The 19,377-nt window shown below is 41.3% G+C and overlaps 1 protein-coding gene across 1 annotated transcript; it reads right to left on the reverse strand.

Annotated features, from left to right (window-relative positions):
- Window positions 1-2,867: 2,867 nt before the first annotated feature.
- On the reverse strand, window positions 2,868-17,994 carry C1D (C1D nuclear receptor corepressor). Its single transcript, XM_084262119.1, has 5 exons — window positions 17,924-17,994; window positions 9,053-9,199; window positions 6,827-6,893; window positions 6,293-6,348; window positions 2,868-3,195 (listed from the first exon to the last, which is right to left on the reverse strand). Exons 2-5 carry the CDS (start codon window positions 9,197-9,199, stop codon window positions 3,019-3,021), a joined length of 447 nt encoding a protein of 148 aa, XP_084118245.1. The 5' UTR covers window positions 17,924-17,994; the 3' UTR covers window positions 2,868-3,018.
- Between the last annotated feature and the right edge of the window lie 1,383 nt (window positions 17,995-19,377).

Here is a 19,377-nt window from a genome sequence, read left to right on the forward strand (position 1 = left end):
CTGCTAACTTTACATGCTCTTGCCAACGTCATCACTTTCCCGGTGCAAAGACTAGAAAGCAAGAAAAGTTCCAAGAACACACATTAAATGCATGCATAAAAACACAACCTTTAACATAATAAATACTGTTTTCATTTTTAACTTACACACATGAACACAAAACCTTCCAATGTTGGTAATGTGGATTAGCCTCTAGTCAATCCAACTATATGTATTTCTACCACAAGTTATAGAGTTTTACATAATTTTCACATTGTGTTGGTTACAATGTTCTCAGAAACACCAATTTTGCTAGTGCTTCTCTTAGCTGATATGTCTAATAATGATTAGCTCATAATATTCTTAGAGTAAAATAAATATAAAGCAGGGAGGTATCACACACACCTTAGCATTCTCTTTCAGTATCTTAAGTTCATTAATATTTTAATTCACTGGTACTGATAATTTATCATTAAAATTTAATTTACCATGCATCTCTTTGCATTACACCGACATTACTTAATGCAGAATTGGTATTTCTGTAACATACTCAACACAAATGGCAACAGAAGTTTCCCACGTGCTTCCCTTCCCTTTCAGCCCCTGTAGAACCATTCTACAAACTATGGCTCACACAGACTTCCACACACAACCACTGCAATAAATGTTGTTCTTGCCAGCCTCCTATTTTGAGGCAGGAAGGTTGCTGGTTTTCATTCCAACAGTCACGTAGCCTTTCCAAGGAGTAACTTTCATTAACAATATTTGGTCAAGTCAGTTCACATCTGAGGCCTCAGTTAATACCTATCCTGAAGTCTAGATGTTCCAAGAATACTTCAGTGACATAAAAACAACTTAGAATTCATGATTTTGTATTTCAAGCATCTTTCTAGTATGACTGGTGGTTACAAGCACGCGGTCAAGCTTCTTACTTTGTGGGTCGTCTGCATTGTTTTCTTTGAGTTAGAAAAGCCACAATTCCAGGCTGTTAACAACCATACTGAATGATACAAGCCTTAAAAAAATTAATTCACAAATATCACAAATGCCAAGTACCTGTATATAATTAATTACACCAGATGGACTTCTACCTTAGCAAGTCTTAGCTAATAGCCTTGCATTATTCTTGTTTAAACATTTACCAGTGAAACCTGTGTACTTTACTGGACATTGAATTATAATCCTTCTCAGAAATTATCCTTTTAAAACAAAAGATATAATTGAAGCTTAAGAGGAAAATCATGTAATGGAAATGTCCTTCAATACCCTTTTAATTAACAGCACTGTGGGTAAATACATGTCGAGCTACTCATTTCCTCCAGACAATGCCTCTTGAAGTATGAGATGTTACTCCCAGAAAACCTCTACATTAAAGTACTCTGTTTCATGCCACTTCAGATCACTTGTATCCTATAGTCTTTCTGATTAGGTCATGACCTGAACTTTTTTTTTTCAAATTGATGGTTTTGAGGTTAGCATTTTGAACATGCAGATGTCTACATCCACACAAAGTCCAGAGGTTTGTTTATATTAGTCTCCCACTGCCATGTGCAGTATCGGGTTGAAAGGACTACCAGACAGGACACAGAGACTTCCAAACAAACTCGGTCCAAATCTAACGAGCACACCAAGAGAACTGCTTTACACAAGTACTGCTGTCTTTGGCCAACAACACACTTTGGGTCTTTTGCATTTTTAACCTTAATCACACAAAAAAGACTCCTGAGTTGAAGAGCTCTTTTGCCATAACCATGGCATTAACCTGTAGAAATAAAGCATTCATGCTTTAGCTTTCAGCTGGCAAATGTTCGTGAGCCTTTGACATGCATTCTCATAGATTTGAGGCAGCAAAGTTCGATAACTGTAAACATATATACAAGGTCTCGTTAGCTGGATTGAAGGAATTGCATATTCAAAGAGTTTATGATAAACAAAAACATCTATTTTCACACCAGTCACTGAAAACGTTCCTAAAGACATGCAACAGTTATTTGAGTTTAATAAACTTTACAATGTGTTGAACTTTTACTTTCACATATTTTTAGATACCCAATGATGAGAACCTTCATTTTGGCATTTAGTGTATGACACACTAAATCCAGTATTCAGCTTGCAGTACTAAACATACAACCAGATTCATTCGCTCATATCAGTCTTTCACATTAACACTTGTTTCCCAACCAGCTCTGTAAGCTGCTACCCAAAGAGCATTTTGGTCAACAAATCCTTTCTCTTTCTTTCATAGGTAGGTAGGCTTGGGGCTGACAGTTGAGTTTTTTGCTTCACAGTGTATTGAAAAAGGAACTAGCGAGGTTCTTCTGAGGAAATTAACACACCGCCTACCCTAAATTACTAAGCTTCACATTTTTAGGGAAACAAATAGAATATTTGCATGACAAGGCAGTAGGTTTATTATACCAGATAATGCTTTAGTGGATGAAGATTTAAGAAATTGCAACAGATGACCATACTCCTACCACCTCCAAACACATTTCTCTCACAGCGTTAGCAATAAGGGATGAGCACAGCAGACAAAATTCCAGTCAAGTTCCTGCATGTGCTGTTTCCTAATAGCTGTTCCCAGCCTGCTCTTGTTCTCAGGCTCTACAAATTTCCCTTTGGGGATATCTTCTTTTTCCATTGACTAGACACAGTGGCTTTGAGTGCAGTTCAGGCTCTTTTCTTCTGGCCCTTGAAGCTCCGTTTTATCGGAGGCAACACAAGTAAGGGAATGTGGCATATGTTCAAGTTCAGAAGCTGAAAAGGAAACGGTTTAACACAGTGAATAAACCTTACAAAACTGTAAAAATACAGCATTTCACACAATGATGCAATGAGAAAGTAAACATGGCTCTTGCATAAAGACCACAGACTGGAGAGCATTGGTTTAGACTTTTTAATATTCAGGAGATTAAGGACATTAAAAAAGTGTTGCATAAAAAGTTGCTATACAGCACTTCTGCAAGATACATGCAGTATGCAAAACAAATTTCAACACAAGTCCTGTGTTTCTCTAAGTTACAGGAGGAAAACAAAGCTTTAGTCCATCTTTCTCTTTTTTCCTTTAGCAGGAGTTTTGGAGGTACGTTCATTTTCATCATTTTGTTCCCAGAGTGCATTTCTTACAAATCTAGAAGCAGCTCCTTTATCAAGTTTGGCTGCCTTTTTCTTGTCTGCTATTTCTTTGACCTTGTTCATGTATGTTCTTATTCTCTCCTAGGGAAAAAAAAAAAAAAAGAAGCATATTTCACACCATTCTCCCAAGACTGAGGCTAAAATAAAGTCAATGAGTAGAAGCCCTCCACACTACATTTCTGTAATTGTAACACCCAGATAAACAGCATCATGTAAATATATATACACCAGGCTCTTTGCAAACCTGAGGCTTCTGCTTTAGCAGATTTTCCATCATGGGCATCTACCATACTAATATTTACTTCAGGAAGAGGAACATGCAAACGAAGACTCTGTGTCAATAACTGCTTTTGCAAGCAATTTCAAAAACAAAGGACTGAACTCAGTTTGGAGTTTGGCTATATAAGGATAATAAATGGCAAAATAACATTTAGATATTTGACATACTGACTACAAAAAAAACCCAAAAAAACCCCACCCCAAAAAACCCAGCAACTTGAGCAAACCAGAGTAAAGCCAAAAAGCATCTTACACAAAATCAAAGATTTTACCAGCATTGCACATACAACTACAGAAAAGTCATGTGGTTAAGATCCTGAAATGGTCAAGGGGGCTTATCAGTGAACTCACTTAAGGCAGCCTGATGAATTTCCAGCTGTACCAAAAATTCCTTTTATGACCATAACACAGAAAAGCTTTTCCACTGCCATTCCATAAAGCAAGGGGATACCTTCTTGTCATGTTAAGCTACCATAGCCATTTGGTGTGTACACACATTCTGAACAAAGAATGGCTTGTATTGAGCCCCACCTAAGTACATCTTCCCAGTTTAACAAATCTCATTTACCTGCCTACGCATCCTCATCTCCTTCTGCGGTCAATAAAGAAAATTACTTAAGGAGGGTAACTAAACCATTCTAGGATGGAAATCAACCCTCTGTTAAGTACCTGCTTCTCTTCACTGAATAGTTAGGATACATAGAGTAATTCTGTAAAATACATAAAAGTTTGGTTGATAGATTTCACGTCTACGTATTTAGCCTAATATGGACTTCAGCTCAAGGGCTTTTAGGTGTTACTGCAATACAGTTATATACATACACACACACTCACACATATCTCTCTACCTGATACACAAATGATAAATGTGGATTAACAAAACGTTTATGGATATTCCTAACTAAGTAGATGTCAATATTATGTAACCCACACATTTCTCACAAAGCCACTGACAGCTTTTGGAATCTGGAACAAGAGTTATGAGACCTGCACCACAGAACTGATTTTCAATTCTTCTGTGACCATTATAAGAAACTCATGTCAAAAAGTTGGCCACTCTTTCCTATCAGAAACATCGCTTTTTAATGAGGAGTTTTACAGGGTCTGCAATCATGATAGACTGTAATATTTCTTTGGCGACTGAGATGGCTAATGAGAGCAGATGGCAACCCTACACACATCAACACGGGAAAAAGGAGCTGACAAATGTCAGCGTGACAAAAGAACTCTGATGGCCTGAATGTGAGTTTTATTAATACAGTTTGAATCCCCATGTATTCCCTGTATCTACACACGGAGAATGGTTCTGAAAACAATAGTGACAGAAAGTCTTTTTTATTCCCCTTCCACATGAATACAAACATCACGATGCTCTTGGGAGAAAGGAATGTGCATTCATTCACCTTGATACTTGGAACAGAGAACTGGCTAAGAATCCAGCCTATGATAATTCACCCATTCTTCAGAGTTAAAATGACTGGCAATTGTGAAGTAAAATACCAGCATAAAATGTCCACAACAGAAGAGATAAAACTTTAGCAATACTAAAAAATAAATAACACAATATTCAGACACTACAGAATATTGAAGGAATGAGAATCTGACTGAAAACTCATGAAATATTAACTGATTCACTTTAAATATGATACAGTCTAGACTACTGAAAACCCCACAAAATTAAAAATAGAAGTATTCTTGTTATGTAGGCTAGCTTTCCACATTTTTTCAGTCCTATCTCCCCTTCTGCTGATTGTGTAAGGATTACATTTAAGCTAAGTATTTTACAATTGCCCAGATTTAATATTTTCATTTAAACAAGAATTAAAATGGGTAGCTGCAAGTTTTGATTCCTATTTTTTCTTCAAGCTATATGATTTGATTTTTTTAGGTCAGCAGAATTTTCAAGATAACCGGCCTTCTATACTGTAGTCATGCATCTAAATGGAATATAAAGACAAACCTAAAAGATTTATTATAGGTTGTAAATATGTCACTAATGCAGAATTACTGGACAATACACATACAGCTGGTGCCAAAAAAGCTTTTAGCTTTGTTGCTGAACTGGATTCTTTACTGCTGAGAAAATGAATTAATGGAGGACTTGGAAGGGGGAGGGGGGCTCTTTCCCGTCTTCGCTAGTAAATCAACCACACTATACTTTTAGAGTCATGCAAAAGTAAGAAAAGGCAGCCTCAGAGATTAACATGATTCCAAGTATTTATAAGAAAAAAAAAAAGCCATACTGGAAGTTATAAATTATTATCAGACATGTAACATTTTTCCATTTAACAGATACAAGTGAAAAGCTGCTCTGTTCAGACTCCAATTCTCAAACAAAGGTGGAAAAAAGAAAAGGAAAGATAAGATGACACCATTCATCATCTTTTCTAGTTTCAGCAGACTCTACAACTTTGCTTTAACAGTACCATTTGGAACTAAAAATACAACTTACTTAATTTAGAGAACCCAGCAGGGCATATGAACAGTTCTATAACACCATGTACCATATGTGTGCTATTATGGCAACATAGCAATTTTAAAACATAGATATAAACTTTTTTTTTTTTCTTTACTTCTACATGAGTTCACTGTCCTGGGCAAGTAAGATGCTTTAGTGCATCTTCAGCAAAGCTAAAGGAGGGAAGGTTTAGATTAGATACTACTGGCAAGTTCTTCACAGAGTGGTGAGGTGCTGGAACAAGTTGTCCAGAGAGGTGGTGTCTGCCCCGTCCCTGGAGGTGTTCAAGGCCAGGTTGGATGGGGCCCTGGGCAGCCCTGTCTAGATCCAGGCCTGGAGGTTGGTGGCCCTGCCTGTGGCAGGGGGGTTGGAACTCTGTGATCCTTAGGGACCCTTCCAACTCAGACCATTCAATGATTCTATGCAGTGTAAGAATCTTACCAGTTCTTTTTTCACTGGATGCTCCTTTGGATTGATTCCCTGAACAGCCAAGTACACTACAAGAAAAAAAAAAGAAGAAAAGAAAAAAACCGTTTGGTTCTTTTAAACTTAAGGCTGTGATGCCTGAGGACCCAATCAATCAGTCACACAGGAAAACGGTAGTTTCTACATAAAACCATTAATAAAAACTGCAGTTAACTGTATGAAGTACCTGACAAGCTATTACAATCAAATATTAAAACGTAACAAAATCTCACACAGTTAAACTTTCCGTCCTGAAAAAAGGACAGAAAAGGTTGCCATGAAGAAACAAAAAATCCTCATACATAAAACAAACTCAGTTTTTGTAAGTAGCAATTTTTGATTTAGAGTTTCAACATTATTTATCCTACGGATGGCAATAATTTGGGTTCTTAGAACAATTGCAAATTTCTAATTATTTGGCTGGGAAATATTATTTAATGCTTGCAGCTGTCTAGAAGGTGTTCAAGCAGTAATCATAAAAGCCACTTTTTCTTCTTATTACATACTTACCCCAGAACACTGAATTTAACGTGTACAGCGAAACCAAATCCAGCTTTGCTTGCTCAAGAGGCTCAAACTAGAACGAAAACAACCACCAGATTTGCACATTTTAAAACGAGATATGCATATTACTAAAAGCTGTGCAGATTTTATAATTGTGACTGTGTTCATAAAAAAATACACACTGAACAAGTACATTTTTGCACTGTGAGTTCGCTGAGACCACATCTATGCCTACTTCTATGCCAGTACAGGACCATTCTTCTCACCTGCAAGTGTTCATGTCATCTTCCCAGTGTGATGTGAAATGCTGCTGTCCCATTGTGCTGGCATGCTTCCCTTGCTGCCCCCACCTTTGCCTGAATTCTCCCCATAGATCTGGATTAATTGATAACCATTGGTGATGGTTGTGATGTCTGCACCCACCTCATGGTTATTTCGGGAAGACAGACAACACAATAGCCAGGGGCTATCTATGCTAACGTGCCCACCTGGACAGAGCACTGCTCAGCATCCACTGGCACCTGCGGGTGGTATGTAAATACGACTATTAGCCTATCACCTAACTCCAAAAATAGTGAGCAGCTCAAGAGCCCTTTGAGCTCCCCTGAAATGACTGCAGGGTGTATGTCAGGATCTCCCCTTGAAAGAATCGCCTCTCAACGTTACTCCTCCAGGTTGAGAGAATCCTTGCTGCAACAGATCCTCGGCAAGTGAATTGGGAATAAGTGCCCTAAACTTTGTGACCTTAGCTAAGAAGTATAAAGGATTGATTGTGCATATATAATCCTTTAGACATAAACCACTGACCAAGTCAGAGACTAAGACTGGATTCAGCAGCACCTAGGTTCCTCTGAGAAGTTTAGAAGGCAAGGGAGTCCTCACTGAACCTCGTGACTCAGTGGGAGGGTACCCCTGACAGCTTCATCCGACTCTGCTCTCTATGCATTAAATAATCTAGATTACCTTGCCATCAAACCTTAATCACTGTCGTGTTTATTATCAAACACCATTACACCCTTTGTTTTATATCAATAAACATTTGTTTCCTCTCTCTTAACAGTGAAGTGCATCCCTCCTATTTCTCCATCTGTGATACTCATACAGCCAAAAGCACAAAAAAGTCCTGACACACAACTCTTAGACTACTGTTCTCATAGTCAGGAAATAATTTCCTATTTTCCCAAAGAAACTTAATTCAAAATAGTTGTTGTTATGGAATGAGAAAAAAAAAGAAAGAAAAAGAGGAAAAAAGTCTTATAATCGCAGAAGCTTCAACGTGAATATAGTATGCTACAAACAACCAATGAACGTGAACACTGCACATGGCAGACTGTATCCAACGCATGCTGGAATACTTAAGGCTGTAAAGCAACGGAAGAATAAAGGTAATGAAGTTGGGTTTTTTTTCCCCCGCAACTGTCAAAGTCAATTTATTATTTCAGTCCTATAAGATTTCCAGAAACTCTGATAACATCATTGTACTGCTCACTAGTTCTAACATGGATACTGTCAAAAGATCAGTGTTGTCAAGACTGTTTTCCTTGTAATTTATTTGTGTTAGGAATTCTCAGAGGATAAAGAAATTCCCTCATGTGCTGGCTTTTTCTTGCCCTAAAGGAAGAAATTATATGTTAGGCTTTAAATGTTAAAAGATAAAGAGGCTTGTATGAAGTCTTCAGGCAGTACCTTGCTCTGTCGCTATGCCCTGATAAAAAAACAAACCCATTTTACAGACTTGGGTTTATAACACAGCTAGAGGAGACCCGCACAGTTTTTTCAAGCACTAGGTTCTGCAAGTCTAGACTTCTAGTATCAGATCAGTTCTTCCTGTTGTCAACCTACCTTCACATCCTTCTGGGTATACCAAATTCCATTAAGTTTGCTGTGAAAAGGCCTCAGACAAAAAGTGAACGACCTCGGTTATAAAAGAACAATCCTGGTGCACTTTAGGGAAGGTCAGGAATAAGCCAGGATGTTCTCTACCTAAATGACTCACTGGTAAGATCATCACTTTTCAACTTGGAAGAGCATATGTTTCATTGTTTTGTTTGCAAAACCATCTGGATATCTTACAAATGAAGAATTTCAAATACGAGATATCAAGGGTATAGAGTGTCACATTTATAATTTCTCTGTGCAGCAGCTAGCCTAACAGACCCTTTTATTACCATTCAGGTTCCCAGGTATTCTTGTATTAATAACAAAAAGGTTTTCAAAAGGGAGGTTATTTACCTTTTGGAGAAGCTCACTCCTGGAAACTGACATCATTGTCTTTAGCATCTCATCTACAGAATCAAGAGATTTTTCAAATGCTGTAAGATAATCATGAATTTCAGTGGGGTATTCTTCTCTATTAATACCATCTTCTGACATTTCCATCTGGAAAGAGGAAACAAAACTAAGCCTCTACAGAATCAAAAGACGGAACTTTACAACGCAAAACATTAGCATTCATTAAACATTACAAGAAATGCCTACTTCTGAAGAGTTCTAGCATGTAATGTCAATAGTGACACAGTTAAAGGTCCTATAATTTCAGGGATCTCTCCTAACTGCTGTGCAAAATGGCATGAAGGAGCATTACAAATGACATGACTGTAGTACCTATTCTTTACCGGTCCCAAACCGGTATTTAGCTTTTATGGTCTGTGATAGAAAGAAATTATTTGCTTGTTTAAAAGAAGTGCTCTATAAATCACAGTATATAAAAAGCTACACCAAGCAAGAGTCAGGACACTAAAAAAAAAGAAAAAACCCACAAAAAAAAATAACCACCCTCAAAAAAACCCTAGGGTTATGGCTTCAGCCTGTCTTAAAAACAGACATTACTTCAGCTTTAAAGCGGCTATATAGCACCAGTTATGTCAGGGTCAGTTACATCTTCCATTGCTGAATTTAAGAGTTGGTCCAAGATATTCTTCTTGTGAACCCTGTATCCAGTTTTCTGAATTCTCTATGGGGTATTATAATCTGCAATATAACTCCACCGGTAACAAAGCTGAGATGATTTTGGGATTTCAGAATACTTTGGAAATCTTGTAGGCGCATCTATGCACAGCAACTATGAGATAAACCAAGATGTGAAAAATCCCAAGGCACTCCTTTCTTTATTCCAGCATTCATGGTGACATGGCAGGCTACCACTAAGCCAGCTGGCTGCTGGCTTACAATTGATATCTTTAATTCCTCTCAAACCATAAATCACATATTCTCCTGGGGAATTAATATTACTTAAAGCTATGTTACTTTCTACCACTTCTACTGATTGAGCAACTTTTTTTTAACATTATAAGGAAAGAAGAGGAAGAAATAAATAATTTTCTGGCCCAATTGTTGAGTTTCATCCAGAACAGTGGGAACACCTGGATCACTGCAGTCCTTCCTACTCGGAAGCAGCATGATAAACCCACTATCCAGCTGTTGAGTACAGAGGGTGGGAACATCAGCTGGAGAAACTGCACTTTGAACACTTCAACTATGAACATCAAACCACACAACACAAAGAGTAAACAGCTGTTATATTACTAGTGTTTGTTTTAGATAGAGATTTGATCTCTCCCTTTTCCTAGCAAGAGCATGGTATGTGTGAGAGTGGTTTGGGTTTTTTTATACTGCGTCCTGGAAGTCAAACATGAGGAAGATTGGGAGTTAAAACAGTGTGGAGCTATTCAAGCTTGTCTGCTACTCTAGTTTTTAACAGCGGGAGCATTATTCCAGAAGTATTATCAGCCAGTTAACGAGCCCAGTTTCACTGATGTGGTTCACATAGTTCAGAATTAAAATCCTACTCAGCTGCATGAGTTTTCATCCTAGTCAGGGCTGTTTCTCAGATTGAATGCAGAATCACAATGTCATGATATGTTGAAGGTCCCCTCCCTACCCCAGCACATAACTCACATGTGTAAATACTGTTTCAGTCAGCTGCAGCAGACCTAACCAAGAAAGCTGAGCTGGATGTGAAGATGCTGCCCGCAGAAAGGCAAATCACCCATAGAATTATTCCTGCCATTCACAATAGTGCTGTTTGTCTTTCGTCCTGTTCTGGTCACCTGCATTATAATCAGCCTTCTTATACTGACTAAATGAATCAAGAAACAATATCTGTTGTTAACTTTTAGTTCTACAATACAGCACAAAAAATACTCGAAGCTCCAGAAGAATCTAGATTTTCCCAGCCATTAAACACAGCTCAGCCCGGTCAGAAGGTAGTGTGTCAGTACACATTTACACTTACAGGAGAGTTGTAATCCAATCCAACCATCATCTACAGAGCTAACCACCACTACAATACTTAATCTGCTATGGTCTTAATTGGATGGACATGTGTGAACATAGTGATAGATTCCAACTTCTCTCTCTCCCTTTATCAGAGCATCCAGCACCAGCAACTGCAGGGCCGGGGGGAAACCACAGCAAACTCCTGTAGCAGGAATGTGTTATCAATCAAAACTACCTCGAGCTATTTTACCGTGCTTGCAAGGATAAACAGACACTAGAGCATATGATATTCTTTCCAATATCCCCAGCTAGAAGATAGAAGGAAAGATAACAGTTATAGCCCAAAATACATTTCTCTACAGTGCTGTCTCATGAACCTGAAATACTTCATGATACAAGGGCAAACTTAATTATTTATTTGACGCTGTCAGCAAGGAAAGGGAAAACACCACATCAGCCTTCAATGGAACTAGGCTGTACATCAGCCCACGTACAGTACCCTCCATTGATTAAAATTTGCTGCTTCTGCCCAGGGAGGGAGGAAAGATTTGTTGGGCTCATGTTTTCTGTTCAACAAGAACCAGCAAGTTCCTCCTCCTTCTGCACAGGGATGTCTCTTTACTCAACTGTTCTTCCAGCATTACTAATCTCTAAGCAGGATATGTGACAGTGTCGGCACATGCCAACAATAAGGCAGCAGTCAACAGCCCAAAATAGTTTTGATAAGATTAAATCAACAAGAACAAACTTAAGACTTCACTAGAAAACATATAGACCTGGAAACGCTACAAAATTATTTCTGCCAAAATCAACACATAGACTGCACAGTCACACCTGCAGAATGACAAAGCCAAGGATGGGAGAAACTAAGACCACATCAGTGACTCCCTAAATACGCCTAAAGGCTATACTGCCCTCCATAGTTATGTTTCAGTTATTAAACCACAAATGGAATTTTCCTCAAGGAGAAATTTAATTCCCATCTTGAAGCTGATTTTTATTTGGCACAGAGATTCCATGTAAAAAAAGCCATTAAGGACAGTACAAATATTAATATAAGAGAAATTATGAAAATACTTGTTGGATAAGCATGGGAATAATGGGAAAGACTAAAGGAAATAACAATAAGGCAGCATTTTCATCATCAAGTAATAATACTTCTGATGCAGAACACATAACTGGTTGTGTGCATGATGATAGTACTTGATAAGATCTTTGATTCTGGGAATGCAAAGGAAAGTTCACAACTCACAAACATAAAATATAAGATAAAAGGCCTACTTTGGCTATGGACACTGTGGCAAACAAATAGCGATGAAAAATGTGGTATGACTTCATAACATCAATCCACCAGACACAACTTTCCCTTTTAACCCTGAGCTCAAGAACTGCTGTGTAGGTTTTGGGAAAACAGCATAAAAGAAAAATATATCTGAGGAAGAAAAGGACTTCAAATCACAAAAGTAAACCACTTACAGCAGAAAACTTACTCACTGCATTTAAGACTGATTCAAAATTTTGTCCCGTAAAATTAGTTTCCACAGGCGGAAAACTTCTGAATATTCTGACATTTCTGAAAATGTTACATTATTAAATGTCTGAATAAGCTATTCAGAAGCATGACTACATCTTTGTAGTAAAAATCAGAGCGAGTAATACACTCAACCTGCAAAGGAGAAGGGAGGAAAGCATCTGACATTATGAACCACAGAAAAGACACACATGTGAAAAAGGAGAAAGCTAAAGAAAACATGTCATCATCTGCAGACTGTATAAAAAAAAGGCTAAATGGGTGACAATCGGGAGCAGTTTGCCATAGTGCTAGTCTGACAGTTTACCTAAGATCCAACTGAGTTTAATGCTGTATTAAGGAAATTTAAATAAACCCAAACAAAATACAGATGTTTCTGCACAAAACAACTATCAAAATCATTTCAGGAGAATAAAGAGAAGAACGCTGCAGACACCTTTCACAAAAAGCACAACCACAACTGGCATACAAAGGTAAGAAAAGGGGAAACCACAGACAATTTGCAGGTGTTTTATGAATAATCTTTGAATATATCTGGTGTTTTAACACAAGGCTTAGAAAGTAATTGCTAGCTGGCTTAAAAAACAAAACTAAACCTTCCTTCCTGCCAACCCCCACAGCACAATTCTGTATGTCATACTGAAAGATATAACCTGTAATTAGGCCCTGGGTACCTCTGTGAGAGATTTTGCTGAAGATGCATGATGAAAGTAATAGAAGCTACACACATATGTCAACGTGACAACAGGAAATTCCAAAAGAATTAAAAAATGCTCAGTGTTAGTGGCATGCTCAAGGATTTCAACTGGAATTAAAACTGCCAAGTTCAAGATAAAAATGGTGTCTTAGAAATATTCTGTAACATGCAAAAAACATGAAAGTGATTTAGTAGCCTTCATTCTTAATACTGCAACTCAACACCTCATTGTAATTCTTCAGGTGACTCATCTAACAAAAATCATGTTACACTTCCCTCCTTTTCATGGATATTTTCATATTATATATATTTTAAAAACCCCAACAAACTCAAAACCTTTTGGTCAGGACGTGTACGAACACTCTAAAAACAAATGCAATGGCAACAATCAGTACGACAAACCACCTCTCAGCTCCTGAAAACTGACACTGTCTTCCCTCTGGTGAGTTTTGACTCACAACCCACAGTGAACTCTAGCTGATGTGCACACACAGCATAGATGGCACTTCTGCTTTAAAACTGTACTTCACTGCTGTGGCTGTAGGATAGCAGAGCAGCAAGGAACGAGCTTCTTAAAGCTACCAGAGACCATGACTAGGTTCTCTGATCACAAACCTCTTTTGGGCAGAGAAATCCACTTTATTCCATGTTTGCAAAGCCCTAAGTACAACAGGCTCTAATCTGTGACAGAGACTCCTCAGCATTATTGCTCACAATAAATAACTGGTTGCCTGCTAGTCACCACTGTGTCCACAGATCTGTTTTGCTACTAATACCTTTCAAGCCAGCTCAGGGCAGCCGGAGAGCACATCTAGTACAATTAGAGCGCTCTTGCAACGCCAACTCACAATCTTGTTTGCAAGAAAGATTTCCATTGCAAAAGTAATTAAGCCTACCAGGAAATGCCAAGTATGCACCAACAGGCTTATCTTGATCCCCTTAAAAATATCCCACCTCAAGCCACAGCAGTTACCCAATCCACAATTCCCACTATATTACAAACAGGCAACTGGCGAGCAACCATTTTTAGCCCTGCCTTCAAAGTCAGCATCCCAGTGTGCACAGAACCCCCCCTACAAAACAGCTCACAACCATCAGGCTCTTGCTGGTACCACTGAGACAAAGCCTCTTCAGCCTCTAGAGGATTTGCAAGATTTATTCTGATCTATCTTGAAAGGCTAAAATTTAGAAGGAGGAAACAGTATTTTTGCAGCTCGCTCACACTCCAGCCCATGGGGGTATTGCACTAGAAAACAACTCTCTCATCTTGGCTTAAAGAGCCCATATTCACCACAACCCCCTCCACATCTGCAGAAACCAGCTCTCACAGAAGCCTTCAACACAACCTGCCTGATTCTTAAAACATTTTTATTCTCTGTAACCAGCTGTCTTAGGTTCCACATCTTGGATGACACAGTGGTTTCTTCTTCTGAACTAATCCAACACACCCTGGCTCTTGTTCAGCTCCAACCTGCCACTACACCCGCCTTTAAGTGCAACAATAAAGCCAGCTTTTTTTCAGGTATGTTCAGAACACTTCCCACTGAAAGGTTTTCAAAAAAGCTCTCACACTCAGACTATGCTACCACAGCTCAGTTCAAGACTGGGGCTTTGCTGTGATGTTAAATTTGTACATCTAAACTGGTTCTTAAAATACATACTCTTGGTTACATTGAACCTAGCAAAAACTTAACTGTTCAACAAAACACCATCTCCTTGCATAAAACAATTTACACATCATCAGAGTGGGTGAAACTCAGTATGCCTCTGTTCCAGTGGGGTTTTGGTCACAACAGCAATCAATACTGAATACTTTTGTCCTACCAAATTTGCAGTGAACAAGAAATAACCTGCCACCAGTCTATAGCCCCTACATTCTCTAAAACATAGAGTTTACTACCCCTTCTAAAATATGCTGCCACTCCTCACTGGTATCAGCACCATGAATATCCAGAATTAAAGAAAAGGAGTTTTTTTAATCCTTTTAAACTGCTGACCTGCTTTGTTTCCTCTAGACACTAGTTCCATGATGTATGAAGAAGTACCTCCTGTTACCAATTTCCTGTATTTGCACTTTATGCGGTACCTTTCTGTGCTGTTTAGAACAGAGACCCCAATCTATTTTTGGCTGTTCATTATTGACTGTGCTAACAACAACTCTTTCAGCTACCTTAAGCTTATAACTCATGTTTTGGTTGGCTGTAACACACCAACTGTGGGATGCATTTTACTGATGCAGGAGGAAAACCTTTCCTACCCCTCCCCTAAACAGAGTTTAAGAGCTGATAACCTGACCAAAAGGAGACTGATGACTATCAGCAAAGAAAAAGGATATGCAAAGTCACAGAAATGAGTAATAAGGAAAAGTAATTTGGGGACATGGAGTTTTCACAGGGATTGAAACAGATTAAATAAACCACTGTAGGATGCACGCTGGCCTGGCAGAGGAAGAAAGGGCACGGCAGCAACCACAGCCTGACATGGAAGGGAGAGCAAGAACCCAGAGAACAGAGGAAGCCAGAAGAAGAATGAATGTGAGCAATTTCCCAGCACAGAAGAAATGGAGCTTATACAGAACAGCACATGTGGGGAACATTGCCTGAAGAGGTAAGTAAATGTGGTAGTGTGTGTCCTGAGGCTCAGCAGAAGGCCTCACAGCAAGGAACGGAGAAAAGCAGAGTTACAGCGAGCACAGAGCCCAGACAAAGGTGATAAAATCTGCAGCCTCAAAACTTTTCATAGTCTGCTACCACATTCCTCTGGCATCATCTCTAACTTATCAGGCTTCACGCTCATCGTTATGCCTCAACCAGTCACCCTTCTTTTTCCTCCTTTTTGCGCTGCCTTTTTCAGCTCTGGTTCAGCAACATCTACCTGGAGACGCAGTGACCTGTCCCATTCCCATGAGCTGTTTAGTTATTTAAAGGAAATGTTTTTCTCAGTTTGCCATTCCATACACATTCCACAATGTATATGGAATGGCAAACTGCTGCTGCCACTAAAATAAACAAATGCACACTCTCTGCACAAGTGTGTGCATGCTGGCAGTTCACACATGAAGAACTGATTCTAAAAATCTACTTCAAAGAGAAACATGCTTATTGGAAAGGCTTGCAGGATTTCTCCACCACACTTCTCATAGGAAGCCTAAGAATTCTAACAATCATTTCCACGTTTCCCATGTCCTGGGGTATAGCCCTGTGTGTTGTGCTGTCTGATTTCTTCAGCAAGGGTCATGCTGCCACAAGATCCAAGTATTTTAGACTGAAAACATTCTTTTACAGTTTTTAAACCGAGAAGTGTGCCACATACCTTTAAATTATGATTTATTTTACAGTCGAGTGTTTCCATTTTTGTCTCAAAACCAAGGCCTTTAATTAGCATAACCTGAAGTTTAATTTGCAGGTTCGAGTTGCTCGCAGTAACTAAGCTTGCGGCTTCATCACTGTGACAAAGCCTTAAGGGACACCTGTGCCTTCGCAGCAATGTGAAACAACTGTGACCAGATCTATTTTATTATGAAGTACTTAAGCTTAGTAATTTTAAGTCCCTCTGGTCTTTTTAATTTTAAGTTCACCTGTCCCTCTGCCAAGGGAAAAAAGGTGCCACATAATTATTTTAGCCATGGCCTGCACAAGCAAACTGTATGGTCTCTTTGAAACGGACACTCACTTACATCAGTTACCAACCTCTCAAGGCTCTTTCAGTTGCAATCCTATTTCACCAACTCTTTCCAAGGCATAACCCTTTACTGCCCACAGTACAGCCTGCCCAGGTACAGCCATCCTCACAGCATGGCTCCAGCTGAAAAGTCTACACTCCAGATTTCCTTTCTCATGGGCAGCTAACCAAGTGCTGCATGAAAACACATTTACGCTCACTAACAGAATCGCCACCACACACAACTCGACCCTCAGTTCTGGGAAATCACGGAGGAGCGACGGTGCACTGGGGGCAGTAACAGCAGCACAACCCGGCCAGTTCAACAGTGGCTTACAGCTCCCCTCGCAGTCGGGTGTAACTCTTGGGCCACACACAGGCTCCTGGATCACAGTCACACCAGGTAACACAGGCACGGCTGCAGACCCAGACTTTCCCAATAGCTTACAACCCGAGTGTCCCGTTCTCACACCTCTCCGTGAAAGGGAAGAAGCGCCTTTCAGACCCTTCGCAGCCGCGGCACAGCGGGATTCCAGCGCATGGCCCAGCTTCCCAAACGCGTTCGGGCACATGATTCCCCAACGGAGCCTGAAGGCCCCTCGCAGGCCCACACGGGACCGCTGCTTCCAGCACGACACATCTGTGCCAACCTCACCTCCGTACCTCTCCTCGGCAGACTGGAAACCCAGGGGGCCGCCCGAAGCCCTGATTCCCGACAACGCGCCTCCCCCTTTCCAGCGCCCCAGAAGCCCCCCTCACACCACCCCTCCGCTCCACTGACCCTCCAGCCCCGCCGAAGAGATCCGAGCGCGTTTCCAACCCCCACCCCAGCAGCAGCTCTTCCCTACCCGGGCCCGCCGCCGCCACCCCGGCCCCGAGCCGCACCACCCAGCGGCGAGGAAACGGGGGGAAGGGAGGAGGGAGCGGGCAGGCCCATCGCGGGGGCGGGGGCTGGTGCGGGGCGAGGAAAGGGGAGCGGTGGGACACCCCCTCTTACCTCCGGGCAGGCGGCCTCGGCCCCGCGCCGCGCGTGGGGAGGGGGAGAGCGATGAGAGGGTGGGGCCTCGTCCGGCGCGCAGCAGTGACGTTGGTACCAGGGCCGTTGGGCGCCGGTTATTACCACACGCCTGGTTTCCGCTCTGTGACAGGGTCCTGGGCGGTAACGGCTTCTCCTAGGCCTGCACGCCCCCGCCCCCCCCCACCCCCCCCCCATGCCGCGGATGGTCTCTGCGTGCGGGCGGAGAGCCGGTGTCCGGGATAACGGTGATGAAAAAGGTCGGGGCCTCTCGCTCAGGGCGGCGAACAGGCGCTTGAGCCGCCAGGCCGCTTCGGCCGCGGGCGCTGGCGTGCACTCGGTCGTCCCCAGGCACTCCCGGGGGAAAGGGAGGCGCGGGCTGGTTCTAGAGCCCGGCCCCTTGCTGCCGCAGCCCCCTCGCTTACCCGCAGGTGTCACGGCGTTAGGGCAGCAGCCCCGGGCGGGCTGCACGTCTCCGCACCCTGGGGCGGGACGGTGTCCCTTCCACCCGGGTTCGCCTCCAGGTTGCAGCAAACCGGGGCTGGAAGCGCAGCAGGGTAATGCCCCGCCGCTGCTGGAGCTCGCTGACGGGAAGACTCTGCAAGCGCACCTGTGGCTCCCAGAGAGAAGGTCCGCGTTCTGTGTGCCAATATAATAGTAAAATAAAAGTCGGTATCACACCAAAAGTATTGTCGTCACTCCCCAGAGACTGGCTTCGTCTCCTTTCTGCTCACACTCCCATGTGAAGCTTCCTGTAATGCAAGTCTGCAGCAGGTACCCTCCTGGGCAGATTAAGGTGGGATCTCTGGAATCCTTCAGCGTGCTTGACGTGGGGCTGCTGTAGGTTATGTGTATGTGGCTGATCAAGGCCTGGAGGGAATGTGGTGAACCTGCGTACTCAGTGTCCAGGTCTCTGGAGGAAAACGGGTCCAGTCTGAAGAAGGACAGCCAAGGCTAGGGAAGGTGGAAGAACGTATTCATAGGGGGAACAGGACTGGAAGTTTGGGGTCTCACCTATCCTGGGTGTATTTCCCTGTGCCTTCAGTGCAATTGTAAATACTGCACAACTGAGCTTCCTTTTAATACGCTGATTTACATCTAAATGCTATGTCTGTTCTAATTAAATCAGTGTGAACTGCAAATGAGAGTCAGTCTTCCTGCTCCGAGTTGGAAGCATATCTAAAGATCTTCAAATGGAGTAGTTCCTTGTTTACATCTTGTCATCTCCTTTTCCTCCAGGAGATTTAGAGGTTTAGGTTTTCACTTTCTACCAGGAATAGCTGCAAACGCAATACCTTTTTTTAATAACAGAGTACTTAGGAAAGCAGCAAACAGCAATTCTTTAAGAGCCTTTCTGCTGTATGTGGGGCACACATATCATTAGGGTAACCTCTGGGGTAAGGAATGGCATCCCTCCTGTCTACTAATATTTTTGT

Source organism: Gallinula chloropus, assembly GCF_964237585.1.
Source record: "Gallinula chloropus genome assembly, chromosome: 3".
Classification (NCBI taxonomy): Eukaryota; Metazoa; Chordata; class Aves; order Gruiformes; family Rallidae; genus Gallinula; species Gallinula chloropus.